This window comes from Podarcis melisellensis (genome assembly GCF_964234715.1).
Source record: "Podarcis melisellensis genome assembly, chromosome: 6".
In the NCBI taxonomy this organism is placed as follows: domain Eukaryota; kingdom Metazoa; phylum Chordata; class Lepidosauria; order Squamata; family Lacertidae; genus Podarcis; species Podarcis melisellensis.
The window spans coordinates 40058611-40077979 of NC_138538.1; the positions used below are offsets into that span (position 1 = coordinate 40058611).

Sequence of the window (19369 nt, forward strand, 5' to 3'; positions counted from 1 at the left end):
TCAAGACGGACAGCTTATCGCATTTTGAAGTAAATGAGCTAATACGCGATCAGGTGACGTTATGTGTTCGCACACGGGCGCGCATTAAGTCCAATTAGCTACCTGCGCCCCTTTCTGCAGCCACGCGCCGCCGGGCCGTGTTCTCCGCGAGCGGCCGCCACGTGGTTCTCCGGGACGCAGGCGAGCCCCTGCGACGGCCTGCCCAATGGGGCAGCTAGGATGGAGCCAAGCCTTCGAGGGGGCGGCGCCCTTGGCTCCAGCTGGCACTTTCCCCGCGTCATGTGAGCGGCAAGAGAGCTAGAAGCAGATCGAGCGCCAGCAGGGAAAGGAGCGCGACGTCGCTGGCAGCTGGGCGATGGTAAGGGCGAGCGGGGCAGCCGAGCCGGTGCGAGGGTGCAAGATAAGCGCCCCCCCCCCCGGGATACGGCCCGTGAAGAGGGATGGGGTCGCTAGGGTGCGCGCGCGCCTGGGGCGAGCCAGCGGTGGAGTTCTGCCCCCGAGTTAGAGACCTGGTGGGGAAGGGGCACTAAGTGTAGGGGCGCGCGCGACTTGCCCCATCCTGTTCAGCTCACGCGCCCTTTCCCAAGCTAAGAAGTTTGATCACAACTGGCTGAGTGGCGGGGATGGAAATTTGGGCTCACCTGCCCGGCTAATCGAGGTGTGTGATGTGTTTGTTGATGAATGTGATAACAGACGTTGCCCAATCGCTCCCACTGAAATCTTACGAGTTCAGGAGGCGGATCTTCCTGTAGATTTATTCTCATTTTTTCCCCGCCCCTCTTGAGTTGGAGCCCGGGGGGAAAGGCGGGGGGTGTGATCTCGCGCGCCCAGTTAACTTCGGGCTTGCTGTTGAGTCCCATGACCTTCGGAGGGAAATCTGGACGACGAGAGGATTTTCCAGCCGATCCTCGCCCCGCGAAAGCACTAATCCAGAAATGCAGACTATGCGCGTCGCTCCCTCCCCGCTGACAGATGCAATCGGGTTTTAAGTGCGGGAATCCGGCCAAGCACGCTCAACTTCTAGGGCAAGGGAGACGTGTTGCAATCGCGTGGAGCGAGAAAAAAAGGCTGCCTGGCGGACGCGAGAAACTCGACGCGCTCGTCCCTCAACAAACACTGGCAACGGGGCGGGATGTGGCCTTGCGCCGCCCTATGGGAAGCGCGAGGACCCGTTGATTGACGGCAAGCCTGCCTCCTGCTGCTTGATTGGAGGGCGGGATTCCAGGTTGCCCTGAATGGGGAGGGCAGAGGGGGAGGGTGCCGTCGTCACCTCTCCGTAGGGCAAGTCGCATGAGCTCGGCGCTGCCAAGAGCGCTGCCCGATTGCACGGGGTGGTCTGCGCCGGGCAAACGCATGATTTCCGACTGAGCAGGGTGCGCGTGGCCTGCGCGGTTCCTATTTATGCCCTTCAGTATCTGATCGGGACAAATAGGCAGAGGAGAAGCTCGGCCCCGCCTTCTCCATTCCCCAAGCCCGGTGGTTGCTGGAGTGAGAAACACTTTTCACAGGGTTTCTACCTCCCCCACCCCGTGTTTAACCATTGCCCAGGCCAGAGGCATATCTAGACGCTGGCGAAACCTGCCTCCATTGGGGGTGCAGGGCAAGGGCAGGGTGCAAACAACCACCACTCTCGAAATCTCTCGGCAGTCAGAGGGGCAGAGGCCCCACGTAAAATATTTGAGGCGGCCAGCCATTCAGCCAAAATATTTGAGGCGGCATTGCCAGTCAAATGATGTGTGTGCATCATGTGATCAAGTATGCAGGGTGGGGCTTACCTGCTCCCCCCAAAATATTTTATTCAAGTTGGCACCCCTCTCCAATTATGTGCGTAAGGTCATGAGTTTTAGATTAGAGCTAGGAACTGAGGGGTGGGAGAAATGGCAATCTAGTGTGAAAGTAGATCACTGGAGAGTGGAGACTATGGGCTGTATGTCATATACATGTGTGGCGATGCATCATTTTGTGTGTGGGGGGGTACCTTATTTTGTTTTCATGTGCCATCCTTTATTTGTATTATGGCCAAGGACAACGAAAGCTGGAAGTAGCCTGAGCCTCTCGGGACCTCGTAGAGCCTTGCCCATCACTTGCTACAATGGTAGCAAGTTACAATGGTAGCAAGTTCAAAAACATTCAAGAGATGTTTTTATATATTTAGTTCCTATCCCACTTGTCCCCTCAAAAGAGCTCAGGGTGGCAGACACCAAAGTGGAACAATTATGCAATTAAAAGTAAAATAAGAAACACAAGGAAAACATTTTAAAATATTGCAAGAATTTTAACATGCAAAGCGATGTGCTCTACCACTGAGCTGTGGTTCTGCTCCTAAATGGAGCATGGAAAAATCCCAAAACTTAAAAGCTGAGGTCATATTGTAATGGTCTTGGTTATAGCTCTCTGTTCCTTTATGTGCCTTATGCAACAGAGATAACCACAGAATTGGGAAACTACAGAACTTTTTGGCATCAAGTGCTTGGTACAGTGAGCTGTGGCAAATAGCTATGGCAGAAAAATGGACCAGCAGCTTAAATTAGCTAAAGGTAGGGATAATATATTTGATATTGTATATAGTGTGGTGTAATTTTATCACATTCACAAATCAGTGACATATACAGAAACATTTATCACAGATGTTCATCAGATTATTAAAGTATGAACTGTAATATTATGATGAAGTATACAGAAAATCTTCAGGTTGCTAGAGGATCTTAGATATATGCTTACATACACATTAAAGAGGAAAAATATGATAGAGACATGGCACTAATTAAAAGATGTAACTGGCTATTTTGTTTTTCAGTGTTTAGTTTGGTAAGTTGGGAATAAAAAATAATAATTTATGTTTGTTGGCAAAAATAGGCAGAGCACACCTTAACTCTGCTCACAAAACTTTACTTATACCTGTATCTAAACCCAGTTCACACATCCAGTTTTCACTTGACTGTTTGTTCTTGGGAATGCACACAAACATCCAAAATAATTGTACACAACTTTGTATATATAGGCAAAGACCATTACAGTGCCAAAATAAAAGATGAAGTGAGGATGCTTTAAAACACAGGTGAGATTTTAAAAATGGATTGTAGCAAAATTCCCACAAATACAAAATGTATCTTTCCTGCCTCCTAAAAATAAAGTGGGACTGGGCCTTGACAGTGTTCATTTTATTTACCACCTGTCAGAACATTAATACGCGAAAAGCCCTAACAAACACTTTTTAAAGGAAAAAAGGAAGGAAGGAAGAGGCATGTAATTACAAACAGGAAACATTTTATCAGTGAAAAATGAATGGTATCGACTGAAAACTGGCCTGTAAGAAACTAATGGTCAGGTCTCTAGCTCTTACTATCTCTATGCCGTGGATTTGTAGGGGAAACACACATGGAATTAAGTTTCAACAACCTCTGGACTTAATTTTAATCAAAGCCTGCTACCAAACACTCCTAGAGGGAGGGGAAACAAAGAATGAGGCTGGTTCCTCCCATTCTGTCCTTTGTAAACACCTGGAGTAGGTGTTGATCTAGTGTGGGAGCAAGACAAGAGGCACTTCCAATCTTGTGAATGGGGTTATGAAATGCATTGAGCAACATCAGGTCTTTGACCCTGTGTTGCCGCTGGCAGACCTTGAAATACTTTAAATGCTGCTCCCTTAAAGGCTGGGTGTGTTTATTGAAGAATGCTTCCCCAATCTCCAACTGGGCTTTCAGCAATTTGAGAAGATAGCAATGGCAAAGAGCAGCATGGACAAAGCTGAAGGAATTTCATGCCTTCACACACTCAGAGGTTGTGGGTTCTCTTGATCCAGTCTGGGTTACCTCCTCCCCACTTTGGCTATGTTGTTGGCACCTGTTTGTCTTGAGAAGCAATGGAGTGTGCCTCCCTTGCTAATACAGCAAACTGCTGTATTAGCAAGACCAAAATGATCTCCTGGGATGCAAGCCAGGGCAATGTGTTTGGAGGCCCTGGGCTGCCCAGACGACAAGACCGCTCCACTCAACCTTGCTGATGTAGTCCAAAGGAAAGCAGAGCAGCATGTTTGGCACCAGCTGGGCTGCAGGAGTTACCAGAGGGCATCATCCAACCATTGTAGGGACTTCACTCCGGATTTGTGTAGGGTTTACTCCTTAGCCCTTTTTTCTCTCAGAGATATCCTGCAAGGCAGTGGAGGTTTAGGGTGAGAGTTTTACTTCTCCTCGATGGGCTTCCTTCCCAGGTTGACCAGCGCCATCTGCCCCTCACTCCCCTCTACAGCATGTGCAGAAACTGCCTTCCTGACAGTTGAACCCACTGTTGGTCTCATCCACTCAATCTCCTGGAGCCTGTCTTCTCATGTAGGGGAAGTGCCTGACACATCAAGGGTTTGAGACCTATTGGCCACCCACATCTGGTTTTGACAGCCAGCTGAAACCTCTTCCTGGGGTGGAGCCACTGTCACATGTGGCCAGCTTCCAGGAGCCCAGGTGAGAGTTGAGTGCAGGGTGGGGACCAAAGATGGAGAAACTACCCAAGAAGGACTGCAATTGGTTAAGAAACTACAGCTCCCAGGATGAACTACAGCTCCCAGCGGGGAAACTACAGCTCCCAGGATGATTTGCTGTAAGCCATCTGCCTTAAATGTATAGGGTGTACCCAGGGCTTTCCCCCCTAAAAAATGTTTTGGGGTGCTCTCATTTCTGTCTGAGACTTGGGAAACACCGGGAAAGGAAAGGAAGCTGCCAAGGGGGATAAGAATGGAACTGACAATTAACCATGCTAGGGAAGAAACTAAAAATTTGATTTTTTGAAGTTTCTTCTCCTGTTAGATTAACAAAATATTTAGGGGTATGAGTACCCCTGCGTACCCCCAGAGAAAAGCACTGGGTACCAGTACGAGCCCATCGCAACTAATATTGATGTAAGTGTGAAGAGAGACATGGAACAGAATCTGAGGTAACCATTGTTTTTTGAAATGCTTTTCACATTGACCCTTTCTAACTTTGGGTGAAATTGAGAAACCACTAATGGGACAAATACGATTTTCCCCAGGCAAACCTGTCTATCATTACCACATAGTTTTGTAATCCATAGTATGACCTGTTTGAGGTTAACCAATATTTCTTTTGATTCGGTTATCAGATGCAGGCCTTATTTTGTTTCAAAGAACTACATTCTTGCTTTCAAGTGGGAAAGAGCCCTGGCAGATAGGCCTTGAGTTGGACCCCATTAAAGAAATTGCCTCTGTTCTTCAGTCTGTTAAACCCTTAGGGCACATCCTTCCAGATGGTTCTGAATGAGTGCATTCAATGCACTGTGTTGGCTAGAGTTCAAACAGTGGGTGGATTCTCAAACAGATTCTTGCAAATTTGAATTTGTATTATCTTTTTTTCCAAAATAAGGATTTTAAAAGGGGGAGGAGAAGTGGTTTTTTAAAAAATCCTGAATCAGTTTATAGTAGTAAATCAAAGTAGTATATAGATCCCTTCAGGTTTTCTGTATTCCCTGTATTACTATTTTTAAATTAAGGAACCTCCTTGTGGTTGTCTTCCTGCAGGTGGATCTATAACCAATATCCACAATTTTCAGCTCATTGGCATAATAGTTATATTATATACAGCGATCAATACATCTTTTTATGAGGAGGCGGCAAACCAATGGTCTCAGTAAATCATAGCAAACTGGTGTCTGCTTCAAGTCAGCTGACTGCTTCAGCTCCCATTCAGTTAGCCAACGCTGCAGATGCTCTCAAGCATGTGATGCCACCATTGAATTTGCTGCAGGACTGCAGCGGGGAGCAGGCTTCTAACCCATCAGCTATCTCCAACTTAATCTGCACACCAGAGACGGGTGTTTCGCAGTCCAAGGTAAAGAAGGATGGGGAGAAACCACAGACCACGATCTACGAAGCCTACCTCAGACTTCCTGATTTTTGCCCGGAACTCTCCAGGGACTTTAGCCCTACACTGGAGGAGATTGAGGAGTTCCTGAATGAGAAAATGGCAATTCTCAAAGATGAGCTGGATGACAGGCAGCAGGCAGGAGGACAGCTTAAGAGAAAGTCTGAGATCAGCTTGGGCAGCCCCGGGGAACAGTCTGTTCCTGTAGCTGTTCCGGATGAAGGCCTTTCCTGCTCTGCTCAGTCAGGAGTGGTGGTTTCTGGTGGTACAGGCATCCCAGGGACTGCGGGGACTGTCCCAGTTGTCCTTCAGATCCAGCCCAACCAAGCGAGTGAAGGCAACTCGCCAAGCCAGAGCCCTGTTGGTGGTATTAGGGTGGCTCAGTTGGTCATCAGAATACAAGGGCAGAGCCTGACCGTTCTTCCCCAGGTCACCCAAAGCCCTTCAACAGGCACAGAACAAAAATATGTACGGATAGCCCCTTTGCCTGTGACACTGAGGCCTGGAGTTCTTGGAAGCGTGAAGAATGTGGAGGCCAGGGCCCCCAAAGCCTCCCCTCCTGTCATCCGAGTCCACAAGTGCACACATCCCGGTTGCACAAAGATGTACACTAAGAGTTCTCACCTCAAGGCTCACTTCCGACGCCATACTGGAGAAAAGCCTTACACCTGTATTTGGCCCAACTGTGGCTGGAGGTAAGTGTGTGGCAATAAAAACGGCCTGGTTATTTGATTATTTTTTTAAAAGTTGACAATTAACTTTGTTGCTCAATGAAAGCTTTGTGGGATCAGATAGGCTCACTTAACTACTGGAATAAACTACCGTAGTACTTCCAGCCAACAGTGCAATCGTGTATATTTCTCAGGCACCAGTCCCATTGTGTTCAGCAAGGCCTACTCCCAAATCCTGTACAAGTGTGTTTAGGATTCCAAGGTTACGTATTGGTTGAGAAATAATTTAAAATGTATTGCCTGAACGGAAGTATACATACGTCCTGGACGCAACCCACTAGACATTTCTCTACAAGCTCTGCTGAAATGGATTGGAGCTGTTCAAGAATATCGGTGATCATCATTGCTCCTTTTTAATATCACCACCTGTGTCTTTTTAAAGGAAACAATTCCAATGAAAACAAACAAATCTCATATTTAGTCAACACTGATGGGATTTAATTAGCAATTCATGTTATTTTTCCATCCCTGGTCAGATAATGACTGATCCATACACAGCACTGTTGCCATACTTTATTCTTTTATTTATTCAGCAAGGTTTCTGTTCCTCGTTTGACTGCCAGGCAGCTCACAAATGATAATGTTAGGGATCATTAGGAGAGGAATTGAAAATAAAACTGCCGATACCATAATGCCGTTATACATATCTATGGTGTAACTGCATTTGGAATACTGTTCCATACGGTTCTGGTGGTCTCACCTTGAACAGGATATTGCAGAGCTGGTAAAGGTTCTGTCAGGGAACTGACATCGGAGCCAGAAGTGGAGGCAGGGCTCCCAAGCGATGTCGGAGAAGGGCCAAGCAGGAAGAGAGGGGACTCATCGGCTGGGGAAGGAAATCAGCGTAACACCAGGGATAAAGGGGGGCTCCACAGGTCCTCCGCTACCCACACAGGGGTATCCGCGCAGGGAAAGTAGGCGTAGACTTGGCGTCAAAGAACTTCTTTGCTGGAAGAAGTTCAAGAAACGCCCACTGACGGATTCTGCTAGCAACTGAACAGCCACGAAGTGAAGGGCTGTCCAGCCAGGAAAGGTTTAACCATGCTACCTAGCCAGGAGTGGCAGCAACTTACGCACGAGCAACCCCATATAACCATTACAGGTTCAGAAAAGGGCAACCAAAACTGGTCAAGGGGATGGAGCAACTTATCTATGAGGAAAGGTTGCAGAATATGGAACTACAGAAAAAAGTAGAAGTAAAAGGTGATGTAATAGAAATTCATAAAATGATGCATATCATGGAGAAAGTGGCTCAAGAAAAGTTTTTCTTCTTTTCTCCTAACACTGGAGCTTGTGGACCTCCAATAAAACTGAATGTTGGAAGATTCAAGGCAGATAAAAGAAAGTACTTGTTCACCCAGTGCATGTGGCCTAGGACCGACATACCTATGGGACCGCCTCTCCTGATATGCCCCGTGGAGGACCTTAAGGTCCACAAATGACAACATTTTGGAGGTCCCAGGTCGCAAGGTGGTTAGCTTGGTCTCAACTAGGGCCAGGGCCTTTTCAGTACTGGCCCCGACTTGGTGGAACGCTCTGTCACAAGAGACTAGGGCCCTGCGGGACTTGACATCTTTCCGCAGGGCTTGCAAGACAGAGCTGTTCCGCCTGCCCTTTGGTTTGGACTCAGTCTGACCCTTATGTTTCCCTCTCCTTATGGTCTTGATCTATCGGCTACTTTTAAAACGAGGCTGCATTTTAAATTGCATTTTAACCTGTCTTTTAATTTGTGGTTTTTTTCTCCCCTCCCTCCATTATGTTTTTATTGTGATTTTATTGGTGCTAGCCGCCCTGAGCCCTGGGTGGGGTATAAATAAATTATTATTATTATTATTATTTTATTATTATTATTATTATAGTTAAACTATGGAACTCACTCCCCTGGGAGACAGCTATCTAACTGGATGCCTTCAAAACAGAATTGGAAAATTCATGGAGGAGAAAGCTATCCAGCAGCCATGATGGCTCTGCTTTGCTTCCATGGCTGGAGGCAGTAATGCTTCTGCCTACAATGAGGGTGGGCCCTCTTGTGCTCAAGTCCTGCTTGTGGGTTTCCCACAGGCCTCTGGGAGGCCATTGTGAGAACAGGATGCTGGACTAGATGGGCCATGGACCTGATTCACCAGGTTCCTCTTCTGTTGCTATTGCTATGATTTTATTTTCTTTGGGGGAAAGGCCATAGCTCAGTGACGGAGCACATGCTTCAATGGAAAGTAGCCCAGGTTCAGTTCCCAGCTTCCTAGGGAAGGACCCCTGCCTAAACCCCTGGAGCCAGTTGTAGACAATACTGAGCTGCATGGACCAACGGTCTGATTTGGTAGAAGGTGGCTGTCTGCCTTATTAGCAGTACAGTGGTATCTCGGGTTACATACGCTTCAGGTTACATACGCTTCAGGTTACACACTCCGCTAACTCAGAAATAGTGCTTCAGGTTAAGAACTTTGCTTCAGGATAAGAACAGAAATCGGGCTCTGGCGGTGCGGCGGCAGCAGGAGGCCCCATTAGCTAAAGTGGTGCTTCAGGTTAAGAACAGTTTCAGGTTAAGAACGGACTCTGGAACGAATTAAGTACCGTACTTAACCTGAGGTACCACTGTACGGGGGAAAGGCTTCCTGTGTTGCATTTTTGCTTATCTTGCAACTGTTCAAAGGCATAGGACCTCTTACCTGATGGGAGAGGAAAATAAAAGGGTCCTTGCACTAGCCTCCCCATGCACTATAATTGTGCAGCCCACCATTCTTTTTCAACAGCTTTGTGAATAATTTCACCTTAATCGTTCTTCATTTCCCAGAATTAAATCCATTAGTAGATTAACTGCAGTTTACAGACTTCTGTGACCTGCTAGGGTGTAGCTGATAGTCTAGGTACAAGCTCAGGACAGTCATGTGGCAAGGAGTTCCATCTTTTAATAGGTTCCCTTCTTTGCTGATCCTTCCCATGGGGAATACATCTGATGTGCTGAAGTCGCAAAGCCTTCAGGGACTGCATTTGTGTCTGCCCATGCTGCCCCTTGTACCTTTTCCTCAAGCAGATGGTTTTGTTTAAAATTTGAAAGCCTCCAGCTGTCATGGCGTTGGTGGCAGGGACTTTCCAAATGTGAAGAGGCTGCTCCTAGTGAACCTGCAGCTGCCAGACTTTGCAGGGGCTTTGCAGCCATTGTTCAGGGCATCTTGTGAAAAGAGGAGCTCAGTAAAATATCGATATTGTTTCCAAAATACGGAGGGCATGTGCAGTTTCCAAGGGTACCAAACAGGGGAGAAGGGCAGGGACTAGAACAGGCCCCCAGGCAAGGGTTGCACATATTTGCTCCTCTCAAGCAACCTGAAATCCCTGACAACATATAGGGTTGAATTTACTGTTTCCTTGAGAATCATTCTCAAGGGGGTCCTGTGTGATCTTGGCTGATCTGCTTCCTTCCAGCTTCTTTGGCTGTAATGACCTGAGACTTTGGAATGTATCCCTGCTTAACTGCAGAAAGTGAACTCAGTGGGGCTTCTTTCTCCCCCTTGTAGCTCTGGTAAATGTATTAGGAATCTGTTTGATCTCTGCAGTGCTCTATAAAACCAGACTTCTCCGCTACATTCGATATGAGCTGCAAATGGAGGAGGAGTCAGTGAGCATAACACATTCTTTTGTGGACATTATGGATGGGCCCATCTAATGACTCTACCATATGTCTGGGTCACTGAGAATGCACGGTTTTTAGTTCTTTCCTGCAGCATGTATGCGTCTCCTATATCAGTGATGGGGAACCTGTGGCTCTGCATATGTTACTGGACTACAACTCCTAATAGGCTCAGCTACAATGGTGGATGGTTAGGGATTATGGGAATTGTAGTCAAGCAACACCTGGATGGCTGTTATAGGTTAGCCACCCCGGCTTTATATTTTCTAGATTTTTAAATAAGATTGAAGGAGCATCTCCACCCCGATCGTTCAGCCCAGACACTGAGGTCCAGCTCTTAGGCCTTCTGGTGGTTCCCTCACTGCAAGAAGTGAGGTTACCGGGAACCAGGCAGAGGGCCTTCTCGGTTGTGGCACCCGCCCTGTGGATTGCCCTCCCATCAGATGTCAAGGAAATATACAACTATCTGACTTTTAGAAGACATCTGCAGGCAGCCCTGTTTAGGGAAGTTTTTAATGTTTGATGTTTTATTGCCTTTTTAATATTCTTTTGGGAGCCACCCAGAGTGGCTGGGGAAACCCAGCAAAATGGGTGGGATATAAATAAATTTTTATTTTATTTTTATTAAATAAGTTTTCAGTAGCCCAGTGGGTTAGAGAAGATCTCATAACTGCCACTGAGTAGATTACCCAAGGTCATCCAGGGAATCTGAGAAAGCAGATGATCCAACTGGATTCCTTCTTTCTAGGGTTGGTGACTGTGAGATCTTCATAATTGTATATTTGCCTTTACAAGGTGCAGAAAGATATGAAAGGGCAGTGTACCAGTTGGGATTTCTGAACTGTTTTCAAAGGCTGCACATGTACTGGCATATTTGAAACATATAACCTATCTGCATATGCGCCCAATTGCCAAACTCAGTGGCATGTACTCATGGGTGAGATGGACACATACCATTTCAAATGCAAGAATGTATGTTATATGTGCATGCACAAAATCTTTAATATGTGATATATTCATTGAAAGTGTTTTATTCTGCTCTTCATCCAAAAAAGACTTCTAGAAAGAAAAGGGATTGGGAGAGAAGAGGTGTGGGGGATGGGATGATTTCAGGCACTATTTGCTAGTTACAGATTTCTAATCATCCTTAGTCATGAGCTATTTCTCACGATCTGAAGTTGCAGGGTTTTGTCTGCCCATAAGTCTTTTTGAGATTAGAAAAAGAGACAAAGTTATTCCCTTACATTTCCCCGCTCAATGGCACCACTTTGGTTCAATCAAGGCCCCTTGACAATTAAAAAAAAAAATCTTGTCCAGGGTTGTTTCTGATGTGACTCTGAGTGGATTGTCAGTGAGATCATGTCTGGTCTGTTCCTGAATTATTATGTAACATTGGACAAGTTGTGCTTCCTTCTTCGTCTTTGTTTTCCTCACTCCAAACAGAGAGACAGTATTTCACAGAAGCTTGATGACTTTGTTAATATTTGTCAAGGTCTTTGAGTTCCTTTGTTGGAAGGCACTCCTTGAGCTTGTTTTAAGGCTTACTGCTCTTGTCGAAGGCTGATTTTGTTCTACATCATGTCAGCCTTGGTTCATACGTGAAAAGAAATGAAGGAGCCAATAAGGGGTGGGAAGGAGAGAGACAGACAGAATGTCAGTGGTACACAAGAATGAAGGGTCAAGAATGAGCAATTAAACCTCTGTCTTTGTGCACCTTTTATTTTATTTACTATCACCTTTATATCCCACCAAGGAGCTCAAGGTGACATACATAGTTCTCCCTGACCCCTTCCTGTCCTCAAAGCAACCTTGTGAGTTTGGTTAAGCTGAGGGACTGTGGCTGGCCCAACCTCACCCAGTGAGCTTTATGAACCCTGGGCTCTCAAGTCCTAGTCATCTCACTCTACTACATTATCCTTTTCACCAGAGATGGTAAATCTGTGACCCTTCACAAGCTGTTGGGACTCTAGCTGCCATCAACCTTGATCATTGGCCATGCTGGCTGGGGCTGCTGGGAGTGGAAGATGAACAACATCTGAAGGACCATCAGGTTGTGCCATCCCTGCCCTGTCTGAGCCCAAGAGTGGTTCATGACCTATAGTCCCAATGCACCAGAAGCCAATGAATTGCACCTGTCTGTTTCCAAGTGGCAAAGATTCATGTCTAGAGAAGCTGCTTTCTAGCATCTTGCAGTTTCGAAATGTGAGTAGGGAGCATGTTTTTCTATGTCTGAAATAGACACTGGATTCTTGAGAGTCACACTAGAGCAGCATCTGCTAGACAAATCTGTTTTATATCCCAGAATCCTCTCTTGTAGTTTGCTTTGACTGTGTATGAAGCCATTGGGTGAGAACAACCTCCTTGGTTCACGCAACTGTGCAGTAAACATCTCTTCTTCTGTCTGGTAGGTTTTCCCGCTCGGATGAGCTCTCTCGCCACAAGCGCTCCCATTCTGGACTCAAGCCTTACCAGTGCCAAGTGTGTGAGAAGAAATTTGCCCGCAGTGACCACTTATCCAAACACATGAAGATCCACAAAGGGTCATTCAGTTTGGGAATCCGGACAGCTCAGGGTTGTGGTCATAGCTGACTCTGCTTTTGCTGCCTTGCCAAGAAAATAATTCCTGCCCAAGTGAGATGACAAATGCAAATATAAATGACGGCTTTGTTTGGAAGGGAGGAAAGGAATTGACTTGTGTGAAGTCTATTGGGAAGACCAAAGCCTGTTTCTACCTGAACATGCCTTTCAATCAGGACCTGCCTCCAAACAGGACTCTGATACTTGTGAACTCTTGTAAAACTTGCAATTAAGTTTGTGGGAAATATGTGACAATAAAAGATGTTGGAGTGGGCAGGGTGAGATTCACTGTTTAGATCTGAATTTTAGAATATGGACTGTTTAGGCCAAGGATGGAAGAACCTTTGGTCCTCTAGACTGTGTTGGGCTACAGCTTCCATTATTTCTGACCATTGGCCATGCTCGGTGAGATTGATGTGAGGTGGAGTCCAACAACATCTGGAAGGCCACAGGTCCTCCATCTGTTTAGTCATTTCTAATGCTTTTTCCTGTGGTGTACACATAGAACAGTATTTGAATGGGAGGGTGTGGGTTCTTTTGCATTTCTTTCTGAGTTAGCATCCTGCTTGATCACTCAGCCACTGATTCTGAAACTGTGACCAATGCAATGCAATTACAGGTGAAATATTCACTAAAATGGCAAATCTCAAAGTTCAGAGCTTGAATATCAGTACCAGGAAATCATATTTTCCCAAGTCTTTATTTTCAGACTATACCTCTCTAAAGTCATATTTTGTCACTCTAAATTGGTTTCATGGCATTCAGTGTAATTTGTGTGGTGCGTAATGGTTTGTCTTTAGGAAAACAAATTGCTTTGTGGATTACTGTGAGTTGTTATTCTATAGCCCCAATTTAAATGTTTATTCTGTGAGCTGTACACCGCTTGTGCCTGAGAATGGGACTTGGGGTCCAAGACCTAACCTGTTAATCCATGGTGGGAAATGTAATCTGATTTGCCTCTGAAATAAGACAAACAAGAGTGTCCTGAGTCTGCCCCAGACTGTAAAGCAGAAATGAAGAACCTCCAGATTGCTGGACTACAACTCCCATTATCCCTAGCTGCTAGTCATGCTAGCTGGGGCTTATGGGAGTTGAAGTGTAATAAAAGCCAGAGGGCCACAGATTCTCCATCCTTGCTATGAAGTTTGGTGGTACAGCCTTAAGCATTACACACATTGCCTATGGTTACAATTCCATGCCACTTTGTTGAAAGTGAGCCCCACTGAATACAATGGACTTGTTTCTGAGAAGACATTTATAGCATTGCACTGTAAATGCCTCACATGCCTTTCATTTGAACTTATTTTGATCATTGTTAATCCAGCAGAGCTGTCATTATGGTTTGTTTTGCTTTTATTATTCAGGTTGCTTAACTTACCTTGCATCCATGAAATTCAGGGCTGGAGAGAGAGAGAGAGAGAGAGAGAGAGATTGATGCAAGTCCCAACACAGTCAGTCTCATGACTGGGTGGGGATTTAACACAGGTCTACCACAGCGTTTCCGTGCGCTTCTCTGGTTCACCAGAAGCAGCTTAATCATGCTGGCCATATGACCCGGAAGCTGTCTGTGAACAAACACCGGATCCCTTGGCCTATAAAGCGAGATGAGCACCGCAACCCCAGAGTCATTCGCAACTAGACTTAATGGTCAGGGGTCCCTTTACCTTTACCAGGTCCCTTGTGGTAGCCATTATGACAACTTCCATCTGAAGTTTCTATAGTTAAAACGACAAAGAGTTGTGCAGCACCTTAAAGCAGGAGTGGGGAAGCTGTGGTGCTCCACTTGCTGGGCTCCCAACTCTCATCAGTCCCAGCCAGCATACTCAGTGGCCAGGGGTGGTAACTGCTAGCCATGATGGGTACATTCTACCCCCACTGTTGGACGCAGTATTACCTATGAATGCTGGCTGCTGGGAATCACAAGGTGGAGGGTTGCTGTTGTGTACGGGCCATGCTTGTGGGCTTCCCACAGGCATCTGGTTAGCCACTGTGAGAACTGGATGCTGGACTAGACGGACCTTTGGACTGACCCAGCAGGGGTTTTTTTATGTCGTTGTTATGCATAAGGTTGCACGTTCAGTCCCTGGCATCTCCTAGTAGGAGTGGAGACCCCAGAGAGCCTCTGCTATAGATAGTGTAAACATTTGTGAGCTAAGTGGGCTCATAGCCTCACTCTGTATAAAATAGCTTCCAATGCTCATGTGTCTTGAACCTATGTGGCAAGATGCCTTGTTTGTTATGTGTCTCCACCCTGTTTTGATGCAATGGTTCTTGCCAGACGTTGAGAACAATAGCTTACCAAGTGCAGGTCTAGTAGCCTGCTCTCAAACTTGTTTACTTGGAAGTGTTTTGATTCTGAGATACATATGTTGAGTGTGCTTCTTGTTGTTGCCTGCCTTGGTTATTCAAGCCTCCTTTCCCTGCGGGCACCTTCTTTTTTCCAGTCTGTGCCAGCCTGAGTGACTCATACACCACCTCCATCTCTTTTCCTTGCTCCAGCTTCCTATACATAAAAATAACTTTCCTTTCTCCAGCTTCATTATCTCACATTACCTTCTTTGGATCTGTACACACTATACCTTGAAAGCACAAAGCACATTCTTTCCCTCAAAAAAATAAAATAAACATAGGCACTGTAGTTTAAGGATTGCTGGGAATTCTAACTCTGAGAGAGGTCAACTACAGTGCCCAGAATTGTTTGAGGGAAAGAATGTGTTTTGAATGTGCTTTCAAGGTAGAGCATGTACTAATGTTCAGGCTCTGAACTGGGCTCTAAATGAACATCTAAAGAAACTCTGTCACCATTATTCCTCCCACAGAATGAGCTTTTGTTGGCAATATCGACTTAGTCTGAAAGGATGTTTGAAAAGCACCTCCTACGGGAAACTGCGCTATGACAATTCTAGCTATTTAAAGCCCTGAAAAAGAACTTGTGCTCACAGGTGCAGAAATCCAGGATTCATGCCCAGCCATGCAGACAGATATATTTGCATATGTCACAGTAAAGAAAAACAAACTGAATCAGTCGTCATAGCTGATAGAGTTACTTGTCAACTGCTGCATTCCCTCTCGGAAAGGAAAATGAGTTTTGGCAATCTGTGTGGTTCTTCCCCGCCCCCACTCTTTTCTTAGTTTTCATATAAATAAGATGGATGGCTGTTTGACTACCTGATCTCTTTTTAGGCATCCATCAGTCATCCTGTGATAAAAGCCCTTTATCTCACAATGGCCTCAGATTAACTTATTGGCTGTGTAAATAAAGTACATGTTCAAAAGGTCAATCAGAGGTTGCTGAAAGTTGAGAGAGTCCACAATCCATGGCAATACTGGAATCCCCATTTTCTTCCTTTTCGTCCTAGCATGACACCATCATGTCAATTCTACCAGAGTCATTAACAGTTCACAGTTTCATAGGTCGATTGCCAGTCACAGTGATTTTCTAAATTCAGGCCCACAAGGAAGGATGGCTGGAAAACAGACTGGATTATCATTTAAGCAGATGGGTGGTTAGCTCAGGATAACAACCTTGGGCTAACAAACCTGAGATAGCAGGTACCATTGTTGATTGCCTGAATCAACCTATAGATGGGCTGACCCAAGTATCTTCAGATATAACATAAGTTCAATCAGGGGCAAGCAACATGCCCTCAGCCCAATTTCAATTTGGGAGACAAGGAGGGGAGAAAGGGGGTTACAGACAGAGAAAATTGAATGAAAGAGGGAGAGAGGGGAGGGGAAGAGCCACAGAGGAAGGGTACTCCTTCCTACTTTTAACTCTAGCCCTACCCACTACCAGCATTCAGCTGCCAATATGTTCTCTTGTTTGTTCATGACGCTTGTAATTTGTCTTTCTTCCATCATGGAGCCCTAGGCAGTGTACATCTGGTTTCCAGGTAGGCACTCATTAAAGAACTCTGCTTTAACTTCAGCAAGGTGCTGGCATGTTGTGATATTATCTTCACAGGAATACAACCCATTGCAGGAGAAGAAAAAAAGGTTCCTGGACCCTGATTTAAAGGGATAAAGAACTGTGGTAAAACTGGCATGATGACCTTTTTTTGGCGTTGGCGGGAGTGAATTCTTACTTTCTCAAAGAAGCCTGCAAGTTGGGCTTCAAAGAAAGGAATGCCTGGCTGACAGCAATAGTTTTTCAAGCAAAGACAAGGGATGTGGTGCACTTAGCCACGCTTGGCTATCTGTGCCAGACTTGTCAAGGCTGGAATTCTTGAGGTCTGTTTAAATTGCCTGGTTTTTTGTTTTTTTAAAAAATATTTACATTAATACATGTTGGATAGGGAAGACAGAGTATGGCTTCACACAGTAGCTGTAGCCTGGTCCTGTGCCTGAGACGTCTTGCACTTGGGCTGCTATATGATGCATGAGAGCTCTGACTGTATTTATGCAAGTGCTGGAGGAGGAGGCAATACAAAAACCTACCGCTGTTTGGTTTCCAGCTACCTATAATAAAGTATGGGTCAGCTATATGCAATTTTGTCCCACAGAATTACGTGGAACTCACATGTCACAATTTTCCTCATAACCTCCACCATTTCATAGGGGAAAATAGGCCTAGACCTGTGAATATGTCTTTGGGTGGGCCCAGGGGTGTGACTTGGCATATAAAGGCAGCTCAGGAAGGTGTGGCACTGCAAATGTACCACAGGCAGAATACAAAGCAAGTGAGGCACATAATACACATATGCACTGTACTGTTGACTGTTTAGAACATGGGTAGGCAAACTAAGGCCCGCAGGCCGGATCAGGCCCAATTGCCTTCTGGATCCGGCCTGCAGACGGTTCAAGAATCGCTGCGTGGATCGCCAGCACACACATGCTTTCCCTTCCCCTCACACGGCGCAGCCTCCTCCCTCCCTCCTCCCAGATTCTCCCTGCCCTGCCTAGAGGAGGAAGGGGGCTGGGCTTTGTTGGTGCCAGCAGCAGCAGCACTTGAGCGGCCATTTTAAGCAGCCCTTTCGCATGCCGCTCATCGTCCCTCCGCTGCCGCCACCAGCCCCTGCCACTCGCAAGACATAGGTAAGCACCGGGGCTCGTGGTGCTCTTGCATCATCCCTGCCCCCCAAATATAGTCCAGCCCCCCACAAGGTCTGAGGGACAGTGGACTGGCCCCCTGCTGAAAAAGTTTGCTGACTCCTGGTTTAGAAGATATTGTCCCATTTTATATGCAGGATTGTACTTAAGTATTAAGAATTGTACTTAAGTATTAAGTATTTATTTATTTAGCCTGCTTCACTGAATGACATGGGGCTACTTGGTTATCTGCATGCTTTGATTCGGCCGTTTCCAGTCAGCAAAGCCAAAGCTAAACAAATAAATCCTTAAGCACAGCTTAAGTGATATTAGTTGGACCTGTGTTAAAATCCCTATTCCACTATGAACCTAACTCTGTGATTGTGGGTCAGCCACTTTCTCTTCTTGTACGCTTGTCTCCTAGGGTGGTCGTGAGGATAAAATCACCATGCCTAGCACCCTCAATTTCTTGGAAGAAGGGTAGGATGCAAACATAGCAACATATAATTCAGGCTCTTTATGTGCTTGCCCACTGGTGTTTGTAGCAGTAAAGTGTGAAGAAGGCAAGCTTGTAAATGCACAATTGGCATGTACCAGGAGTCTAACCACAATTTTAACTTCCAGAGCATTCCCACTGCATGTATGCCGACGCTGTGTGCATTTCCTTTATAGTTTACGGTGTTTCCTGCAGCAAAAACTGGCACGCAGTGGCAGATGCTCTAGCGTGCGAAGCATGAAACAGCTCCAACAGCAAGTAGCCTCATCCGAATTGTGTCTCATCTGACTTCATCTAGATTGCACCTAGAGGTTAAAGTGCTAAGGAAAGCAGCCCAGAGGAGAGTTCAAAAATGCGGCTTTTCATGGCCGCATCTTGTGCCTTTTATCTTTATTGTGAGCAGGGTTACCAAATAATTGTGAAACAAGTTGCTCTTTGCCTACTTTGTGCAATCTCTGTAACTCTTAGAATTTTCACTTTAGCTACTTGATAATTGGGCTGCCTTTATGGACACTTTGCTATATAATCCAATATAGCAGAATCAATTTTTACCTTTCTAGTTTTACAGCAAGACATCCAATGTTCTCCCTCTACTCATCCTATCTCTGCCTTTGAGGAAAGCACATCATCATCATTTGTAAACCAATGAAATAAATTGAGAAAAATAAATTGAAAAACACCACAGGTTTCAGTGTTTTATTGCAGCCACAGACTTTGGCAAAGTGTCCACAGGGCAGCTTTTACTGCGGCAAGTGGGGGGCAAAGTTTGTTCAGAACATGAATTTTACTTTAGAAAGAGTATATTCACCCATGCTCCTTTGTCTCTGAATCCTTGTCTTTTTCCCTATTGAAAGTTATCTCCTGCTTGTTCTCTAACATCAGACAATTGGCAGAACACCATCTCTCCTCTTAAATCATTACCTATTTATCCTGCAATCACATCCTCTGGCTTAGAAACCACTGGCCTCTATCCGGGGTGCCAACTTAAATCAAATATTGGGGGGGGGGCAGGTAAGCCCTTCTACCACATAATCAATCACAA

At 45.7% G+C, this 19369-nt stretch overlaps 1 protein-coding gene across 1 annotated transcript; it reads left to right on the top strand.

Moving 5' to 3' along the window:
- Positions 1-257: 257 nt before the first annotated feature.
- Positions 258-19006, top strand: LOC309372733 (Krueppel-like factor 15). The gene is made up of 4 exons (XM_081916549.1): positions 258-358; positions 5528-6565; positions 12635-18013; positions 18045-19006. Exons 2-3 carry the CDS (start codon positions 5628-5630, stop codon positions 12813-12815), a joined length of 1119 nt encoding a protein of 372 aa, XP_081772675.1. The 5' UTR covers positions 258-358; positions 5528-5627; the 3' UTR covers positions 12816-18013; positions 18045-19006.
- Positions 19007-19369: the final 363 nt, after the last annotated feature.